At 31.1% G+C, this 17,822-nt stretch overlaps 4 protein-coding genes across 6 annotated transcripts in view; 2 read left to right on the top strand and 2 right to left on the bottom strand.

Moving 5' to 3' along the window:
- Positions 1-17,822, bottom strand: part of LOC107448543 (uncharacterized) — a 110,672-nt gene that overhangs the window by 75,201 nt on the left and 17,649 nt on the right. The gene's annotated exons all lie outside the window — the stretch shown is intronic.
- LOC147809542 (uncharacterized) lies at positions 847-3,483 on the top strand. The gene is made up of 2 exons (XM_087164383.1): positions 847-2,184; positions 2,585-3,483. The coding sequence occupies exons 1-2, from the start codon at positions 2,140-2,142 to the stop codon at positions 3,446-3,448; spliced, it is 909 nt and encodes a 302-aa protein (XP_087020509.1). The 5' UTR covers positions 847-2,139; the 3' UTR covers positions 3,449-3,483.
- On the top strand, positions 6,449-7,222 carry LOC147809541 (uncharacterized protein F54H12.2-like). Its single transcript, XM_087162870.1, has one exon. It carries the CDS (start codon positions 6,449-6,451, stop codon positions 7,220-7,222), a length of 774 nt encoding a protein of 257 aa, XP_087018996.1.
- LOC147809540 (uncharacterized) lies at positions 12,222-14,917 on the bottom strand. Its single transcript, XM_087164382.1, has 2 exons — positions 13,042-14,917; positions 12,222-12,666 (listed from the first exon to the last, which is right to left on the bottom strand). Exons 1-2 carry the CDS (start codon positions 14,608-14,610, stop codon positions 12,223-12,225), a joined length of 2,013 nt encoding a protein of 670 aa, XP_087020508.1. The 5' UTR covers positions 14,611-14,917; the 3' UTR covers position 12,222.

The following is a 17,822-nucleotide window of genomic DNA, read 5'->3' as shown; positions in this document are numbered from 1 at the left end:
AAGTCTACTATTCTTAAGGATTAGTCTGTATTTCAGCTTTTACTGCTCATAGACTTAAATTTACTGTTGTTTTTAGATAAACATTTTTTGAAGAATCATGAAAAAAGGTGAAAAGGAAGAAATAAATTTATCTTTCGGAGAGTATGCAAAAGCTATTTTTTCCGATTCCCTTATCACGGGTTTCCCTGAAATTGCCAATTTGACAACTTGGAAGGAAAAGATATGGAAATCAACTGCTTTCTTAGTTTGCTTGGTGGGGTTTCTCTATCAAGCGCAGGAATTCATGGTATATTTTTGGACATATCCAACAACAACCTACTCCGAAGTGAGCAGGCCATACGAAGTTATTCAGCCTGCTATGACATTCTGTAGCAATAATCGGTAAGTTAAATAAAACATCCCAAGCTGTAATAAGTTTATACGATCTTTGCTTCATAAACGATAAATTTTGAATAAAAAATTCAATAATTCATTATTAAATAAATTCAATAGAAAGTATACTTCTGAAATTAAAATTTCTAAGATCAAGCTATTTGTTTCTAAGTTTTTTTTATTCAGCAAAATAATTTTATTATACAGAGAAATTTTTATGGGAATCAAAAATGAAACTCCCTTGATTTTCCCTATAAGTTACACAATGTTGGGAAAAAAGTAATTTTGCTGCTTCTACTGTAGTTTTTTTAGAAAATTTCATCTTAGAAATTTTTTTCTTATCAACTTGCATTCGTATATATATATATATATATATATATATATATATATATATATATATATATATATATATATATATATATATATATATATATATATATATATATATATATATATATGTAAGCAGATAAAAAATGAGAGTTCTGGACCAGCGGAGCCGAGGAGCCGGCTCCGCAATGACGTCATTGCGGAGTCGAGTTGAGTTGTTCGCCTCCTGCTGCGGAGTGGAGTTGAGTTGTTCGCCTCCTGCTGCTGAGTAGAGTTGAGTTGTTCGCCTCCTGCTTTAGTTTTGGTTTCGGTTTCCAAAATTCCTTACTTCCGGTGGCAACACCCAATTTAGTTTCGGTTTTCAAAAAAAAGTCATTTACCTCCTATTTCTGCCCACTTGCTTATTTCTGCCCGCTTGCTTATTTCTGCCCACTTGATTATCCGCTTTTAGTTTTGGTTTCGATTTTTAATATTATTTTTCAGTGGTGGCAACACTCCTTAATTTAAATTTCTTATTTAAGGATGGCAGCACCAATTTTTAGTTTCGGTTTTCAAAATATGTAGACGCCGCTCGTGGCTCCATCTAGTGATTAAAATAGCTACTAATTTAAAAAATATGAATATCTTATATTGGTGGCGCCATCTAGTGAATAAAATATTTACTAATTTCGTTCATTTAAAGTAGGAAAAATTTATTTATTATAAATAAATAATATAAATGCATGTATTTAATTCAGGATTCGAACTCACAATCTCTAGGACAAAATGCTTCCATGGGATACTGATTTGTCAGGCACGCTAACCAGTATCCCATGGACGCATACAGATACAAAGAAAACTTATGGTTTTAAGGAAATAAATTTAGACTCGCTGGCGGTTACGGATAAAATTTTAGTTTCATCTTTTTATTGATCTCATAATGACAAGGCACCACTGACTATTTCTGCCCGCGTTACGAACTGACTACTTTGAATTTATACTTTCAGTTTTGATTTTAATATTATTTTATAGTGGTGGCAACACTTTATTTATATTTATAGGGTGGCAACGGCTCCGCAATGACACTTCTAAATTGATGACGTAATGTTACTTTCACTTTTACACGTTACAAATCGTGAGATATCCAATTCAAACAAGATTCAACAAGGTTGGTCTTGGTCTATGACGTGATAGTATTGAATTCAGTTCTTTTCACTGACACGTTCGTCACGTGACTGTTTCAAATTTTCCCATTGGTTGTTGGAGTATTACTTTTTTGAATTTGGCAACGGTGAGCATAGCAAAGTCTTTAATTTCAGTCGTGTATTCATATTTCACTCTTATTCTCATTTTAGTGCTCTGGGTTTTATTCCACCATACTTTGTTGAATGTTAATTTTGTTTGAAATAATTGTTTAAACTTTTTTTATAGCAATTTTAACATTGCATATTTTTCCTCATTATGGACGGAAATATATCTTTAAAGAGAAAATATGCTGAAACTCAAGTAAGTACTTATTTCGATATTTTAAAATTCTATTCTTAAAAAAGAAAAGAAATACTTGTAAATGATATTTATTATTAGCAATAAGGTTTCTTTAAATAAAATGTTTTAACGATCATAACTTTTCTATTACTTACTGATAGTTTGTTTCATAACGCTTAGCTATAATTAGTATAGTTTAAAATAATTTCATAACTTTAAAAAAATCATAACATGTGCTTTTTTAAAATTAATTATCTAAATAAGTTCAAAGCTTTATTTTAATCTGCACAGTCACATAATAAAATCCAAATATATTTACTGTACTTGTACTATCACATGCTCCATTACATTTGATATCTTCGATGCTTTGATTTCTGTTATTAGCGTGATGACTCAAAACTTTATTTTTATTGTTTATTAGGGTGTAACAAGAAAAGGAATATTCAAAGATGGATGTTTTCCTGACCATGTGTATCCTCTGGGAGACAATTTCTTTCTGACTGTTAGTGAATACAAATCAAAGATCAGCATACATATACGGAGATATAACAAACATGGAGATATGTATTATCCTTCAGCAGATGGAATAACATTACAGCCGGAACAATATAATGTGTGTTTCTCACATGAACCTCCAACATCTATTTTTGATATAGTAGAAATAAATCTACAGTTAGAAGCTGTTAGTCCTCATGGAGTGAGAGACTTTTATTTACTCATGAGTGATAGTGGAAATTACACCCTCACTCACGAATACACGTGTAGAAGCGGTCGAGTTTACAAATTTCCTACAGACATAACCTTTGCTCAGTGGTCTCAAATACGAAAAATTCGTGATGAAGTGAATACAAGCTTCATTACTGTGAAGTATAAGTGCCGAGACTTTAAAGAAACTTTTAAAATGTGCAACAAGAGTGCCATAAGTGAAGAGAAGCCTGAAAGCAACCGCTACAGTGAAGCTGAATATCTTATGAATCAGTGTCTAAAACAAGTACTTTATCGTCATATAGGACAAAAAAAGGGCTTAAGTCCTCCTATCATAGCTGATGAATTACTGGATTCTCAAGACGTTGTTTCGATATCTGACTTTAATGAATCATGTATGTATTTAAATGTATATAGTATTGCTCACGATTTTAAAAAGGAACTACAGGAGAAGAAGCTTTATCCTGAAAATGTTCCTTTAATGAACTTTATGAATGAACATTATTTGAACGAGATCCATTTGGATCAACTGTTACTAAAAGCTAAAAATGATTTCTGTTCTTGTGAAATTTTTGAGTAAGTTTTTAAATTTAATAAATGTTATTATGTTTCTATTATACTGCTTTTTTTATTCACTATATTTGATACTGTCAATATTTAATTTTACTTACCATTTTTTTAATTATTATTAATATTGCTTTATATTTCTATTCCTGATGCGATTTATTTTTATTGCACATTCTACATTTTCTTATATCATATTCTGCAAAGTCTTGTTTAACAGTGACAATGAATCAAAATTTAGCTAGATTTTATAAAAATCCTGAAACTCCAAATAGCTTTGGGGGTGTAGAATCAATACATCGTGCTATAAAAGGTAAATATGATAGAAAAGATGTTAAACAATGGTTAATGCATAAAGATTCTTATACACTTCATAAACCGGTTAAACGTAAATTTAAACGGAATCGAGTATTAGTAAGTGATATTGATCATCAGTTTCAAGCTGATTTAGCTGATATGCAATCTTTGTCTCAATTCAATAAAGGTTATAAGTATTTGTTAACATGCATAGATATCTTTTCAAAGTTTGCATGGGCAATACCCTTAAAAGATAAGTCTGGAAAAAATGTTAAGTCTGCTATAGAAATTATATTTGAAGAAAGAAAACCTAAAGTGTTACAAACAGATGCTGGTACGGAATTTACGAATAAAATAGTTCAGAATTATTTGAAAAGGGAGAATGTAAAATATTTTTCTACAAATAATGAAACTAAAGCTAGCGTAGTTGAGAGATTTAACCGCACATTAAAAACTAAGATGTGGAAGTATTTCACAGAGTTGAACACTAAAAATTATATTGATGTCATAGATAAATTAATATACAGTTATAATAATTCTTATCACAGTTCGATTAAGATGGAACCCGCTTCTGTAAATAAATACAATAAGAGAGAGGTATTATATAATTTATACGGTGTCCTAAGAAACGAGAAACCTAAAGTGACTAAATTCAAAATAGGCGATGTTGTGCGCATAAGTAAGCAAAAACTTCACTTCGAAAAGGGGTATGAACAAAATTGGAGCAGAGAACTTTTTAAAATTCATGAAACAGTGAAAAGAATTCCAGTCGTTTATAAATTAAAAGATTTAGATGGTGAAGAAATTAAAGGTACCTTCTACGAAGCAGAATTACAAAAAGTTGTAGATTCAGGTTTCTATCCTGTAGAAAAAGTGCTTAAAAAAAGAAAGAGACAAGGAGTAACTGAATATTTTGTTAAATTTTTGGGTTATCCAGAAAAGTTTAATGCTTGGGTAGCTGATATTCAAAAAGTATAAATAGGAAATCTTGTTTATTACAGATTCATTTTCAAAAATGTCGTTCTATGTAACATTACCTTCTGATAGTTCTATGCGATTCTTTCCTGAAAACAAATTATCTCATTTTAAGACTCAATTACCCGTACCGGTTGATTTAAATGGACAATGGGAAGTCGGTTTGTCTGAAATCATATATCCTCATTCATGGTATAACGTTAATGAAACTAATAATTATTTTCTATACAAAATAAGTAATGGCAATATCACATCGACTGTTAGGAAAACAATTGATGTAGGTTGTTATGAATCAATGTTCGATATTGTATCAGCTATACAACTTACTTTACCAAAAAATCCTAGTCGGTTTACATTACATTTCAATAAAGCTACAAAACGAGTAAAAATTAATGCAGTTGAGGGTTGCAGTCTTCATTTAGAAAAGTTAGGTGAATTGCTAGGATTCCAACGTGATACAGTCATAACGGGTAACATGAAAAGTGAGTTTGCTGCTGATGCATTGTCTAACTTTTCCGTGTTTTACGTCTACTCAGATTTAATTTCACCACAAATTGTAGGCGATATACAAGCCCCTTTACTACGAATCGTTCGAATCAAAGGAGAAGACGGGGAAACGATTAGTCAGTATTACGATAGACCACAATACTTACCGTTAATGAGGCATTCATTCCAAACTATACAAGTTGAACTGAGACTCAATTCAGGTGATTTCGTACCCTTTGAAAGAGGTAAAGTGATCCTAGTACTACATTTTCGTCTGAGGCAAATACTATAAATAGTATACCATAATTATTGTATCCTCATTCAATGATATAACCATCAAGATGAATGCACCATATGTTTGCTGCACTAAAAAGTTTGAAGACCATTATGCGGGTCAAATTGGCTCAGGATTAACCTATTATAAAGGTGTTAATTTCCAGAAGGGTTATGGAATCGGAGGGATATTTCGTCGATTATTTAGAGCAGCATTACCTTTTTTAGTAAAAGGTGGTAAAACTGTTGCAAAAGAAGCATTAATAACAGGTAGTCGTGTCGCGTCAGATGTATTGTCAGGAGAAAATTTTAAAGAAGCACTAAAAACAAGAAGTAAAGAAAGCGGAAAGAATTTAACGCAAAAAGCCCTCGATAAAGTACAATCAATGGTAGGGAAAGGAGGATATAAAAGAAAGCGTAAGAAACAGAAGAGATTCATTTCTTCCAAAGCACGTAAAGTGAGTGGACGCGATATATTCGACCCGTAATAATGACATTTCTATTGAAAGATTCCCCCGAATGCGTGAAGTCTGAATTGGAACTTTTTAATTTACCCGGAACTCAAACAGTTATTCAAGATGGGCAGTGGATACAATTTCATCCACTTTCTAACGTTTTCGATAACGCACCTGTAGAGTTTCACATTTCTGGAAGTGGAGAAGATTATATAGATCTCAGTCAAACACAACTATATGTGAAAGCGAAAATAGTAAAAGTTGACAATACATCTATTACTACAAATGATACTATAGGACCTGTGAATTTATTTCTACATTCTTTATTTTCTCAAGTAGATGTATCCTTAAATGATCGCGTGGTTTCTAATTCAAATAATACCTACCCTTATCGAGCGTATATTGAGACTCTCTTAAACCATGGATATGATAGCAAAACTTCTCAATTAACAGCTGAATTATTTTACAAAGATAATGAAGATGGACTCAAGAAAAGAACTGAATTTTTTAAAGAAAGTGCTGCAGTAGAAATGATTGGCTGTATTCATTCGGATTTATTTTTTCAAGATCGTCTCTTACTTAATTTAGTGGATTTGAAAATAAAATTAATACGAAGCAAGCCTGAATTTTGTTTACAAGGATCCAAAGGTTTTAAAGTTGTGTTGGATCATGTTTCTTTATTCATTCGAAAAGTTCGCGTGAATCCCGGAGTTATTCTTGGTCATGCTAAAGCATTGGAGAAAACGAGTGCAAAATATCCTATTAATAGAGTTCTGTGCAAAGTGTATTCGATTCCTAAAGGGAGCATGTCTTTCATTCAAGATAACATATTTTCTGGACAAATGCCTAAAAAAATTATTGTAGGATGTGTAGAAAATGATGCTTTTCATGGAACATTTTCAAAATCTCCCTACGAATTTAAACATTTTAATTTAAATTTTATCGGAGTGTATGTGGATGGACAACCCGTACCACACAATCCTTTGGAACTTGATTTTTCTCAAAATCAATATATACGTGCCTATCAAACTCTATTTGTTGGAACAGATCGAATGGGCCAAGACAGAGGAATATTTATTTCCAGAGAAGAATATAAGAACTCTAATACATTGTTCGGATTTAATCTTTCACCGGATTTATGTTCAGGAGAACATTTAAACTTAATAAAGCACAGTAATTTACGATTAGAACTAAAATTCAGTCAATCATTAGAACACACAGTATGTGTTATCATTTTTGCTGAGTTTGAAAACTTAATTGAAGTAAACAAGTCTAGAAATATTTTGTACGATTTCGGAAACTAAAGAATGGATGGATTGCAGATGTTTCATATTTTATCTAAAGAAAAGACGACATCCCCTTATTTTCGAGGGGTGTATTCTATCGACACCCTACCGATTTTACAAGAAAATTCGTGTGCGATAATGAACTCTGATGAATCCTCACAACCTGGAACTCACTGGTTAGGTATATTTATCAATGAGAAGAACGAGTTAGAATTGTATGACTCCTATGGCAGACCACCTAGCTTTTACGGCATGAATACATCTCCTTACTCAGCTGTACAATGGAATTCTAAAATATATCAATCACTGACTTCAAATGTGTGTGGTCAATATTGTATTTATTTTCTACTTAAACGCTGTCAAGGCTATTCTATGTTTCATATTTTAAATCAATCGTATATAAATGATTTTCGAGTGTATCAATTTGTAAAGAAAAGATACGGTGTAAGATTTGTGTTTAGAAAATAAAAATAAAAAAATTATGAAATTTAAAAATTGTGTATGTTTTCCTATTGTTTCATTTTTATTTCCTTACTTTAAAAAAAGAAGAAAGTCTAACATTTTCATTTGTATTTTAAAATTATTATTTTCAAATTATATATATCTTTATATATATAGAAAAAAAAACTATTTTCGAAAAAATTTATGCTTAAGAAAAATTTGAAAATGATTACTTAAGAAATTATATTCAATAAAAATAATATTTATATTAAAAACTTTCATATACAAAGGAAAAAAAATTAGAAAGAATATTATAGCTAAGAAAAAAGTTTCTTGAAAGGAATTTGTTTAAACGAAAATCTATAGCTATTATTTTTTTTAATATTTTTACATTTCACTTAAGATATTTTTTCTAAATATAAAATTTTTATCTGAAAAGAAAACTTTGAAGATGATGATAAAGACAAAATGTTTAAATCAATAAATATTTATTTTATTTTCTAAAGTTTCAACCAGGCATTTCTGCGAGCATACATTACAGGTTTCTTGACAATTTTATTTTTACTATGCAATTTTTTATTAACGTCTAAATGTGTCGGTAATTGAACATCATTTAAAGTTTTTAAAAATACATTCCTCCCCACTGGAGCCGATTTTCTATTTCGTAAAAAGTCATTTATAAGATTTACTATATTACTTCCTGGAACTACTTTATCTTCATGAATGATTTCACCTTTATTGTTCCAAAGGAGAGATTCATTACTCTTTAAAAATTCATATAAATCTTTAGCTTTTTCTCGAAATCGAGGTGGAACTACAGTTAGAATTTTTTCCTCCAAGTCCTCAGTTTCCTTCTTGATATTTGAGGAGTCCTCTTCCGCAGACGCAATTACAGGATCCTCTTTATTTGGAATTTCCTGCTCATTCGTTTGAGGTTCCGGTTTATTCGGTTTCGAAATTGAAAAATGCGCATACTTTTGCAATATTTGTAAATACAAAGCTGCTTTCTCGTGATCTGCTAAATCCTTGTTCTGTAGAATATTTTTCATTTGTTGATCCAATTCTGATAAGAGTTCTTGAACTTGAACCCTGTCTTCTGGAACTAATACAAATTTCCTACTGTGCTCCATGAATTAAAGAACTAATAACTGATATGGCAGCTGGTAATAAAATAGACAAAAATCCTTCCCCCCTTTGAATAATAATTTTCTTTTTCTTATATAGGGGTATTTTCTTGTTTGAAAGTTTTCGCAAGCTTTCTTTAAAAGGGTATAATCGATTTTTTTGAGTTTTAGTTAAGGCAATGTTTCCACACAACACGTTTAATACACACTCACACAAAGTTCTTATCTCACTTTTTGAACACTTTTTCAAAAGAGACTTTGAATTTTTAGTTTTAGAAATTAATTTTAAGAGCTGTAAAGTTTGTTCAGTACACACTGACATCTTGTAATCAAATGAATGATGTAATTATTATTCGAGACTATTTATCATCCTCTAAAAACCTTACAAACGCTTTCACTTTAGTGAATGCGCACCTTTTAAAATTAGAAGTGTGAAGAGAACACGAGTCTGAATTTATACTTAATTGATCAATTTTCGGACATCCAATATCTTCTAAATTTTTACAAAATCTACCGATTAAAAATTCTATAAAATTCTTTTTCTCAAGTCCTTTAACGTATATAAATGGAAACAAATTGGATAAAAAATTTAAAATGGAATATAGTTTATTGTAAGGCAATTCTCCTTCTCCCCATTCTATACCGTGAATGTTTCTCGTCACCCATTTGTACTGAAATTTCTGATGAGGTAATAACTTTTCAAAAGAATGCGGTGGCTGAAAAGTAAATATACCCGTCATTTTATTATTGTTAACCGAATGAAATGCTAATTCTTTCACGATATAGCCCCCTGAAGGTAATTGAAACCCCTCGAAATCTATAACGACAGCAGACATGTTACTTTCACAAAATCGTTTGCTTTAATAAAGTTATCGGGGCTGGTATATATAATAAGTATCTCCAGGAAACAGTCCTGTACGCATGCGTAAGGAGTCATCTGTATCACTTTTTAAATCTATTAATAAATAGGAGTATGGTTTAGATGTTGCATCCTCAAAGCTTTCTTGAAAAAATTTTGATTTTGACGGATATAATTGTCTCCCTAAATGAGCTACTTGCGATCGATCTCTAGGATTTTTAAACAGTACTAAGTAGTGTGAATTTAAAGAGATTTCCCTCATTTCTTTCCCTTTATGAAAAATGTTTTGAACAATGAATATAATTGAAAGGTTTTGGTGATGTGATCCCTTTGTAAACATTTTAGTTAATCTTGAATCGCTTCCTAATTCACTCATTAAATCATCTACTACAATTAAAGCATCATTTAGTGTATGAATATTAGAAGGAATTCCTTCATAAAATGTAACACCAGGCATTTCTGTATAAAGTTTTTGAAATACACCATAACACCAAATTACATTTTTAGGAACAGGATCAATCATTTTATAATTAATTATTTTTTTAACAAATTCTGTTTTTCCACACCCTGTTGGACCCCCTACGATCATCGTGAAGGGCGGTCTTAAATAAATAAACTCCATTTCTTTTTTCTTTTTTTTTAAAAAGAAGGAAAGTAACAAATAAATTGAATTTAAATAGTGTAATTGTTTGTGATATCCATAAAACATATTATAACTTTATTTTAAAAATAAGTCTGCTACTTATTTCAGAATTTTTTTTCCAATTAAATTATTGAAAGCAATATCATGTTAACCATTAATCAAATTTTACAACAACATTCAACAATTAATCAAATTTAACAAATTTTATTGTTGAATATACAAAAAAATTCCTTTCTACACTAAATCATGATTGTTATTGAATCAATTTTACATTTAAAACATAACATTCTTCATGGATTAATATGCTATACATAATTTCAAAAAGAAAAGTATCATTTACATGAATAGTAATTATTCTTGCAAAGAATAATGTCCGTGAGGAAGGGTGTTTATTTTATTATTCAAAATAACACGCTTTTCATCACGTGAGGATAAGGCTAGTTTATTAGTTGTTACCGAGAATATGTCATGTTTCTTCGATCGAATTAAATTCATAGAAGTAAAAAGGTTTCTGTCTTCAAAAAGACACTTTTCATAATCCTCGTACGTTATTTTGTTTTTAATGGCGGATTTTTTCACTCCTTTCAGTTTCTTAGTTTCTTTAGACCCTATACGAAATGTATACATTTTTGATCGAAGACCTATAAAATTAGTCATTATCCTACCTTTACATTCGTCTTTCATCTTTCCTAACATTTTTTTATTCATTAATGGCATTCCATACTCATTATCTGGAGAATAATCAGAAGTGTCATATAGATGAACACTATCTTTCATATCAAAATAAACATTAGAGGTTTTTATGTCGTATATAAAACTATCCGTGTCTATGTACAATAATTTAATTCGATCATGATATTTTGGTTTCATTTCGTTGTAATGGAAACTATACATTAATGTTTTGGAAATTTCCATTATACACATACCGATTACCATCGGTTTATTGAATTCTAAATGCGTTTTTCGCATATGAAAAGCTGCAAGGTTTTCACCAAATATTGTTCGATCCTCAAAGTTTGGCTTCGCGATAAGTTTTTCCGCCTTTCTTCCATTATTGCATAGTTTAACATTAACACGATTTCTTATATTTTCCATAGTTTTACCAAAAATAGAGTTATTCATTAACTTGTAGAAATTTCTTTGGAATTCGCTCTTAGCTGTGGATCTTTCATGTGTGTTTAGGTCTATATAAGTTTTTAACCAGGGGGCTTGTTTAAATTCTAATACTCTATGAACTTTTTTTAGTTTCATTCCTAAGGCTAAACATTGTTTTAAATTTCTGTAGTGCATGACATAATTATTTTTATCAAATAGTGTGGTGATAAGTCGTCTTTCTCTACATCCAGGAGGAACCCTACTTTCAGGTGCCAGTGGAAGATCTGAATGATCATCGTGTAAGTTTTGAGGATAAATCAGATCCACCTCGAGAATGTATCCTAAAGGACTTTCATCTGAAATTTCTCTTACATCAATATCAGCAGGATTTATCCATTTAAAATCACTTAAAGGCAAGCTTTGGGACATAGCCCACCCGTAGAGATTATTTGCGTCCAAATATAACAAGTAATTTGTTGGTAAGTTTGCATCATAATCGAGTATATAGGGATTATTTGCTTTTCCATATCTGTGGGAGCATTGGGAGATTCCGCCCCTTATTCCTTTCTCAACAAAAAGAAGCATATCATAATCTTTTAACAGCTCTATTTTTACACCTGTCATCTTTAACATTGCATCCCAAGAGAGACCAGGGGAAGTAAAATACCAGGAGGGGTCTAAGTGATATGTTTTTAAACAAACTTTCCGGAAATTTTGAAAAATATCCGTTAACAACAGAACATCAGTTTTTAAATATAGATCCGAATATTCACCCATTGTTTTAATATTAAAAGTATTCCACACGCGTTTAGCATGCTCATAATCCTGATCGGAAATTGGTACTTCGTCTAAGTGGTTAAAAAAATGCATCTTTTGAGGGGAGTGACGTCTCATCAAATTTTTCTACACAATTCATGTAATCATAAGGGTAAACACCCTTCCTCAAAACCAAATCAACCTTATCTGCAGGAAAGAAATTTCTTATTGTGTAATATTCATCCGGACATAAATTCTTTGCAAGTGTATCCAAGCTGCTAGGTAAGAATCTAAAGGTATCTAAAAATCTTAGTTTGAAACCATTTTTAAGTTTCTTTGAAAATGAGATATACTTCTCTGTTGTCTGCGGAATTACATCAATGTCCCCTTCATCTGCACCTAGTTCTGTGATGAAAAGGTGGCTGTCATATCCTGACAAATTATGTAAAAAAATAGGTAAAAAGTCTGGCGTCGTGGCCTTTAGATTGCAGTTGTTACAGCTTGCACCTCTATAAAAACCACTAACGTGACAATGGTCTCTAACCTACAATTAAATATATAATTATTAAACTAAAAGAATAAGCGCATGTTTGAACTTTTCTAAAAAAATAATTTCGTAGTAATCCATACACTTTTTAAAGTGCTTCATTTGCATACACGAATAAATTATAATTAGTTATAGTAAACTAGAGCAATTATTTGTTATTATAATATTTTAAACTATATTGAGTAAATTTTAAATTATAAAGTTTATTTCAAATTATAAAGTTTTTTTTCAAATTATAATGATTATTTGCAATTATAATAGGCTATTAAATAACATTAATTACATTCCTAAAACATAACTCGAAATAGTAAAAATTATTTAAATAAAAGTAGAAGATGATAAACTAATAAAACTGTATGAAAATATATTTACCTTATAATTATCTTGTGTGAATTCGTTTCCGCACATGTAACACACTGTCGCTGCTTCATACTTTGTAAGTTCTTCCGAGGTAAGAACATGCATAGCCTTTGGATTTTTGTAGATGTTTTGGACTGTATGCGCAATTTTTTGTACTTCAACAAAAAAGACTTTAGCGGCATCCATCCCTCTGTATAAAATTGGATCTCTAAAAGTTCCATCAAAAGAATGAATGTATAGGCAAAAACTGATGGGTTGATGTTTCTGGTAAGCATTTGTAAAGGATTTTGCACTGTTTGGCTCGCAAGTGTCAATAGGCGTCGTGATACATTCAAAGTCTGCGTATCCGACGAAAGGTACCTCGAAAAGATTTTTAACGTTTTTAAAATATACATATGGATCTTTTGGCATTTCCACTCTTACGGCGTCATGACTGCTACAGTCCTTTTTATGCTTTTGAAGTGTAGATTCTGTAGTAAAATGAAGCAAACATCTCCTGCAAATAAAAGTTTTTCCATTGTGCTTGGAAATTTGTGAGCTGATAAGTTTCGATAAGTCTTTAATCCATGCGAAGTGTGTATTCCCACTTTCAGATAAATAAAGGAGATCGACATGATTTTGTTTTTCGTCGTCGGTAATGAAAAGCGGAAAAACTTTGTTTTTTTCATCTAATCCATACACATTTATTGATATGTTGTTGTTCTTTTCAAATTTTCTAACATCTGTTAACTTGACAGGAAAATCTATACCCGTAAAGTTCAATTCTTCAGTGAAAGCCTCGTAAGATGATGTACGATCACTGTGATCATTTGAAGGATATAAAGCTGAAAGCACAGCCCATTGAAAGCATTTGTTATCTCTATTATTCACATTTATGATTGCATGTTTATTTTTAATAAATCTGGGTAAATCTATGTATTGGGAAGCGTACAAAGGGTTGAATTTGTTTATGCGAATTTCTAAATAAAGAATCTCGCTTAGTGTCCATCCACTTCCTTTTGATTCGAAATCAGTAGTTTCAGATAATAGTTTGTCTACAACATTGGTATATAGTTCCTGTAGATCTGTACTTAAGAGTACAACAGTGTTTTTAGTTTTAAAGTCTTTTTCTTCCGTAATCACTCCACCGTCAGAAGCTTTCTCATAAATGCAGAGAAAAAAACAGTTTACTTTTAACTGATTTTCAACCAATGCTTCTGATACGGAATCAATAAATACTTTCCGTTTTGATTCTAAATAGTCTCTGATATCTAATATCCCATCTGGATTTTCCAATCTAATTGTCTTTAAACGACTTTGAAATGCTGATTCTAAAATCATTGGGTTATCAACATTTCCAATTGGTCTCGCTTTCTTCGATCGAGAATTATCCGTTGTTGTTGATACAATTTTACGCTTTGGTACACGTTCATGTGTTTTCACGTGCCTTGACAAAATATCACTTCTATTAAATGATAGTCCACAAACACTGCAAACAAACGAAGCATTTTCATGCTTTGCTCTGTGATGACGTAAATAATTTTTTCTCGCAGAAAAAGTGGCATCACAATCCTCACACTGTATACGTTCTTTTACTTCCATATTAGAACAAGAACGATACAAATTTAAAAATAAAAAAAACGAAGTTATCCAGGAGTAAGTCCATAAGCAAACAGCTACATGCTATATACAACAAGCACCTCTAAACACAAATGAACAACGACGAGCGATTCTGCACACAAGTTGTTACAAACTAGTATAAACCGGAATGAGATATGAGTAATGAGTTTTCATTCTAGTTTAAGCAGGCGTAACTTCATATTACACAAAAGAACCCCCAAGAAGCTGATAGATAAGGAACATCCATGCTGTTTCTCAAACACTCACCCCCTTCATTTCCCACCCATTCATATTCCTTCCATATTCAATTCAATAGAATATGAATGGATATGAAATAAAAAGGGGAATGCTTGAAAAGTCTTGAATCACTCATTTGATCTGGCAAGTTATATTATGTATTTATCTCTGAGTAGGGAAAAGATTTAAAAGAATAAGATAAAAGAAAGATTTTGTTTTTAAATATTTTTTTTAAATAAATTAATTTAATAAGCGTAGAGTTCAAAATTGAAAAATATTAGAGTTGCTTTAAAAAGTTTAATGGAAAAAAATATTTAATTACAATTTTTAAGCTAAATTTGAACACGATTTTTTTTACACTATAAATTCAATACATATAAGGTATAACTGTAACGGATGCAGTTACCATTTTAATAAAATAAAATAAATAATACCCAATGAGAAAATTTGAAACAGTCACGTGACGAACGTGTCAGTGAAAAGAACTGAATTCAATACTATCACGTCATAGACCAAGACCAACCTTGTTGAATCTTGTTTGAATTGGATATCTCACGATTTGTAACGTGTAAAAGTGAAAGTAACATTACGTCATCAATTTAGAAGTGTCATTGCGGAGCCGTTGCCACCCTATAAATATAAATAAAGTGTTGCCACCACTATAAAATAATATTAAAATCAAAACTGAAAGTATAAATTCAAAGTAGTCAGTTCGTAACGCGGGCAGAAATAGTCAGTGGTGCCTTGTCATTATGAGATCAATAAAAAGATGAAACTAAAATTTTATCCGTAACCGCCAGCGAGTCTAAATTTATTTCCTTAAAACCATAAGTTTTCTTTGTATCTGTATGCGTCCATGGGATACTGGTTAGCGTGCCTGACAAATCAGTATCCCATGGAAGCATTTTGTCCTAGAGATTGTGAGTTCGAATCCTGAATTAAATACATGCATTTATATTATTTATTTATAATAAATAAATTTTTCCTACTTTAAATGAACGAAATTAGTAAATATTTTATTCACTAGATGGCGCCACCAATATAAGATATTCATATTTTTTAAATTAGTAGCTATTTTAATCACTAGATGGAGCCACGAGCGGCGTCTACATATTTTGAAAACCGAAACTAAAAATTGGTGCTGCCATCCTTAAATAAGAAATTTAAATTAAGGAGTGTTGCCACCACTGAAAAATAATATTAAAAATCGAAACCAAAACTAAAAGCGGATAATCAAGTGGGCAGAAATAAGCAAGCGGGCAGAAATAAGCAAGTGGGCAGAAATAGGAGGTAAATGACTTTTTTTTGAAAACCGAAACTAAATTGGGTGTTGCCACCGGAAGTAAGGAATTTTGGAAACCGAAACCAAAACTAAAGCAGGAGGCGAACAACTCAACTCTACTCAGCAGCAGGAGGCGAACAACTCAACTCCACTCCGCAGCAGGAGGCGAACAACTCAACTCGACTCCGCAATGACGTCATTGCGGAGCCGGCTCCTCGGCTCCGCTGGTCCAGAACTCTCATTTTTTATCTGCTTATGTAATAACAGGGCTCTAACCCTGTTATCAGTGTTGTAGTGTTGTATTTAGCTTGAAGTAATTGCAGTCTTAAGCCATCAGACGTTCTAAACAGGTTTATTTAAATGTAGGCTGGTATTGCTAACAGTTCACGTCCCCACTCCTGCAAAGGATGGGGAGTGGACAAGACTCCGGACAATTCCTGCACAGCTTATCAGGATCACATAATGATGAAAAGGACACGCAAAACTATGCGTTCTTATGTTTTATACCAACATAGATTTGAGGTAAAAAAGCACACTTCGTACATTCCTTGTAACCTTACGCATTAAGGAAAATCATTTCTGCTTCCTTATATGGAAGTGAAAAAGGGAACTATTCTAAAAATAACTCTTCCTTTGAAATATAAATCTATTTATATTTCAATGGTATGTTTTCAGCCTTGAATTCCCAAAATGGAATCTATCGACGTTTATTCTTTAACAAAGACATTTTATGAAAACGAAAGAGTTTTAATTCTTTTATATATATATATATATATATATATATATATATATATATATATATATATATATATATATATATATATATATATATATATATATATATACAGAGAGAGAGATATTAAAACAGGTCTTAGGCAGGGAAGGAGGGTACAAAATTTATGAATAAATTATTAGACAGAGAGCAGCTATAAAAGTGTACACGAAAAAATGTGCTCTTCGATTTAAGATGGGGAAAAGCTTGCTAAGAAAACCCGTAAAATGTGTCGATTCAGGGAAAGATGGAAATCTTAATAATTACAATTAATTTATTAAAAAGGTCACGCAATTCCTACTAAAAGCAAAGGAAAAAATGTTTTGCTTTTAATTAATGCATGCTTGAGCCAAAAATAAATTTGAGAACAGGATGTGAATTTAAAAGTGTGAGAAAGAGTTTCGAATGGAATAATAATTTAAAAAAGGATTTACAGAAAAGAAATAACATAAAAATATTGAAGCTTTTTATGCTACATATATGTATTACATGTATACACATGATCATTTACTTATGATTTTTACGTATGATTTTTACGTAATATTGGACTGGGCTATTAAATTCTGATACTTAAAGTTACAGACGAGAAGCTTACTGTAAAAAGTACCCATCCTACTGTGATGATTATAACAATGATCCAAAATTTTGTGATAAATTTCCACTGTACTGCAAGTATGTCTCTAACAATGGCAGCATATATACCAAAGTAAGTACTCCATTTGACTTTTTGAATATCGTTAAAAAGACAACGAAATAAACAGCATATTTCTGGATATAATAAATGCATGCATCGATTGCAATAAATCAAAATATAATTGAGTAAGGGAAAAAGAAATTTGAAATTCTAAAATAAAACTACATGCATATCACTATTTTTAGTGTCAATATACATCAATACTAGCT

The sequence above is a fragment of the Parasteatoda tepidariorum genome, chromosome 5, assembly GCF_982258835.1.
Source record: "Parasteatoda tepidariorum strain Cologne lab strain chromosome 5, Ptep-v5.0, whole genome shotgun sequence".
Taxonomy (NCBI): domain Eukaryota; kingdom Metazoa; phylum Arthropoda; class Arachnida; order Araneae; family Theridiidae; genus Parasteatoda; species Parasteatoda tepidariorum.
The sequence above is the reverse complement of the archived record's forward strand: the minus strand, read 5'-3'. Positions and strand labels throughout refer to the sequence as shown.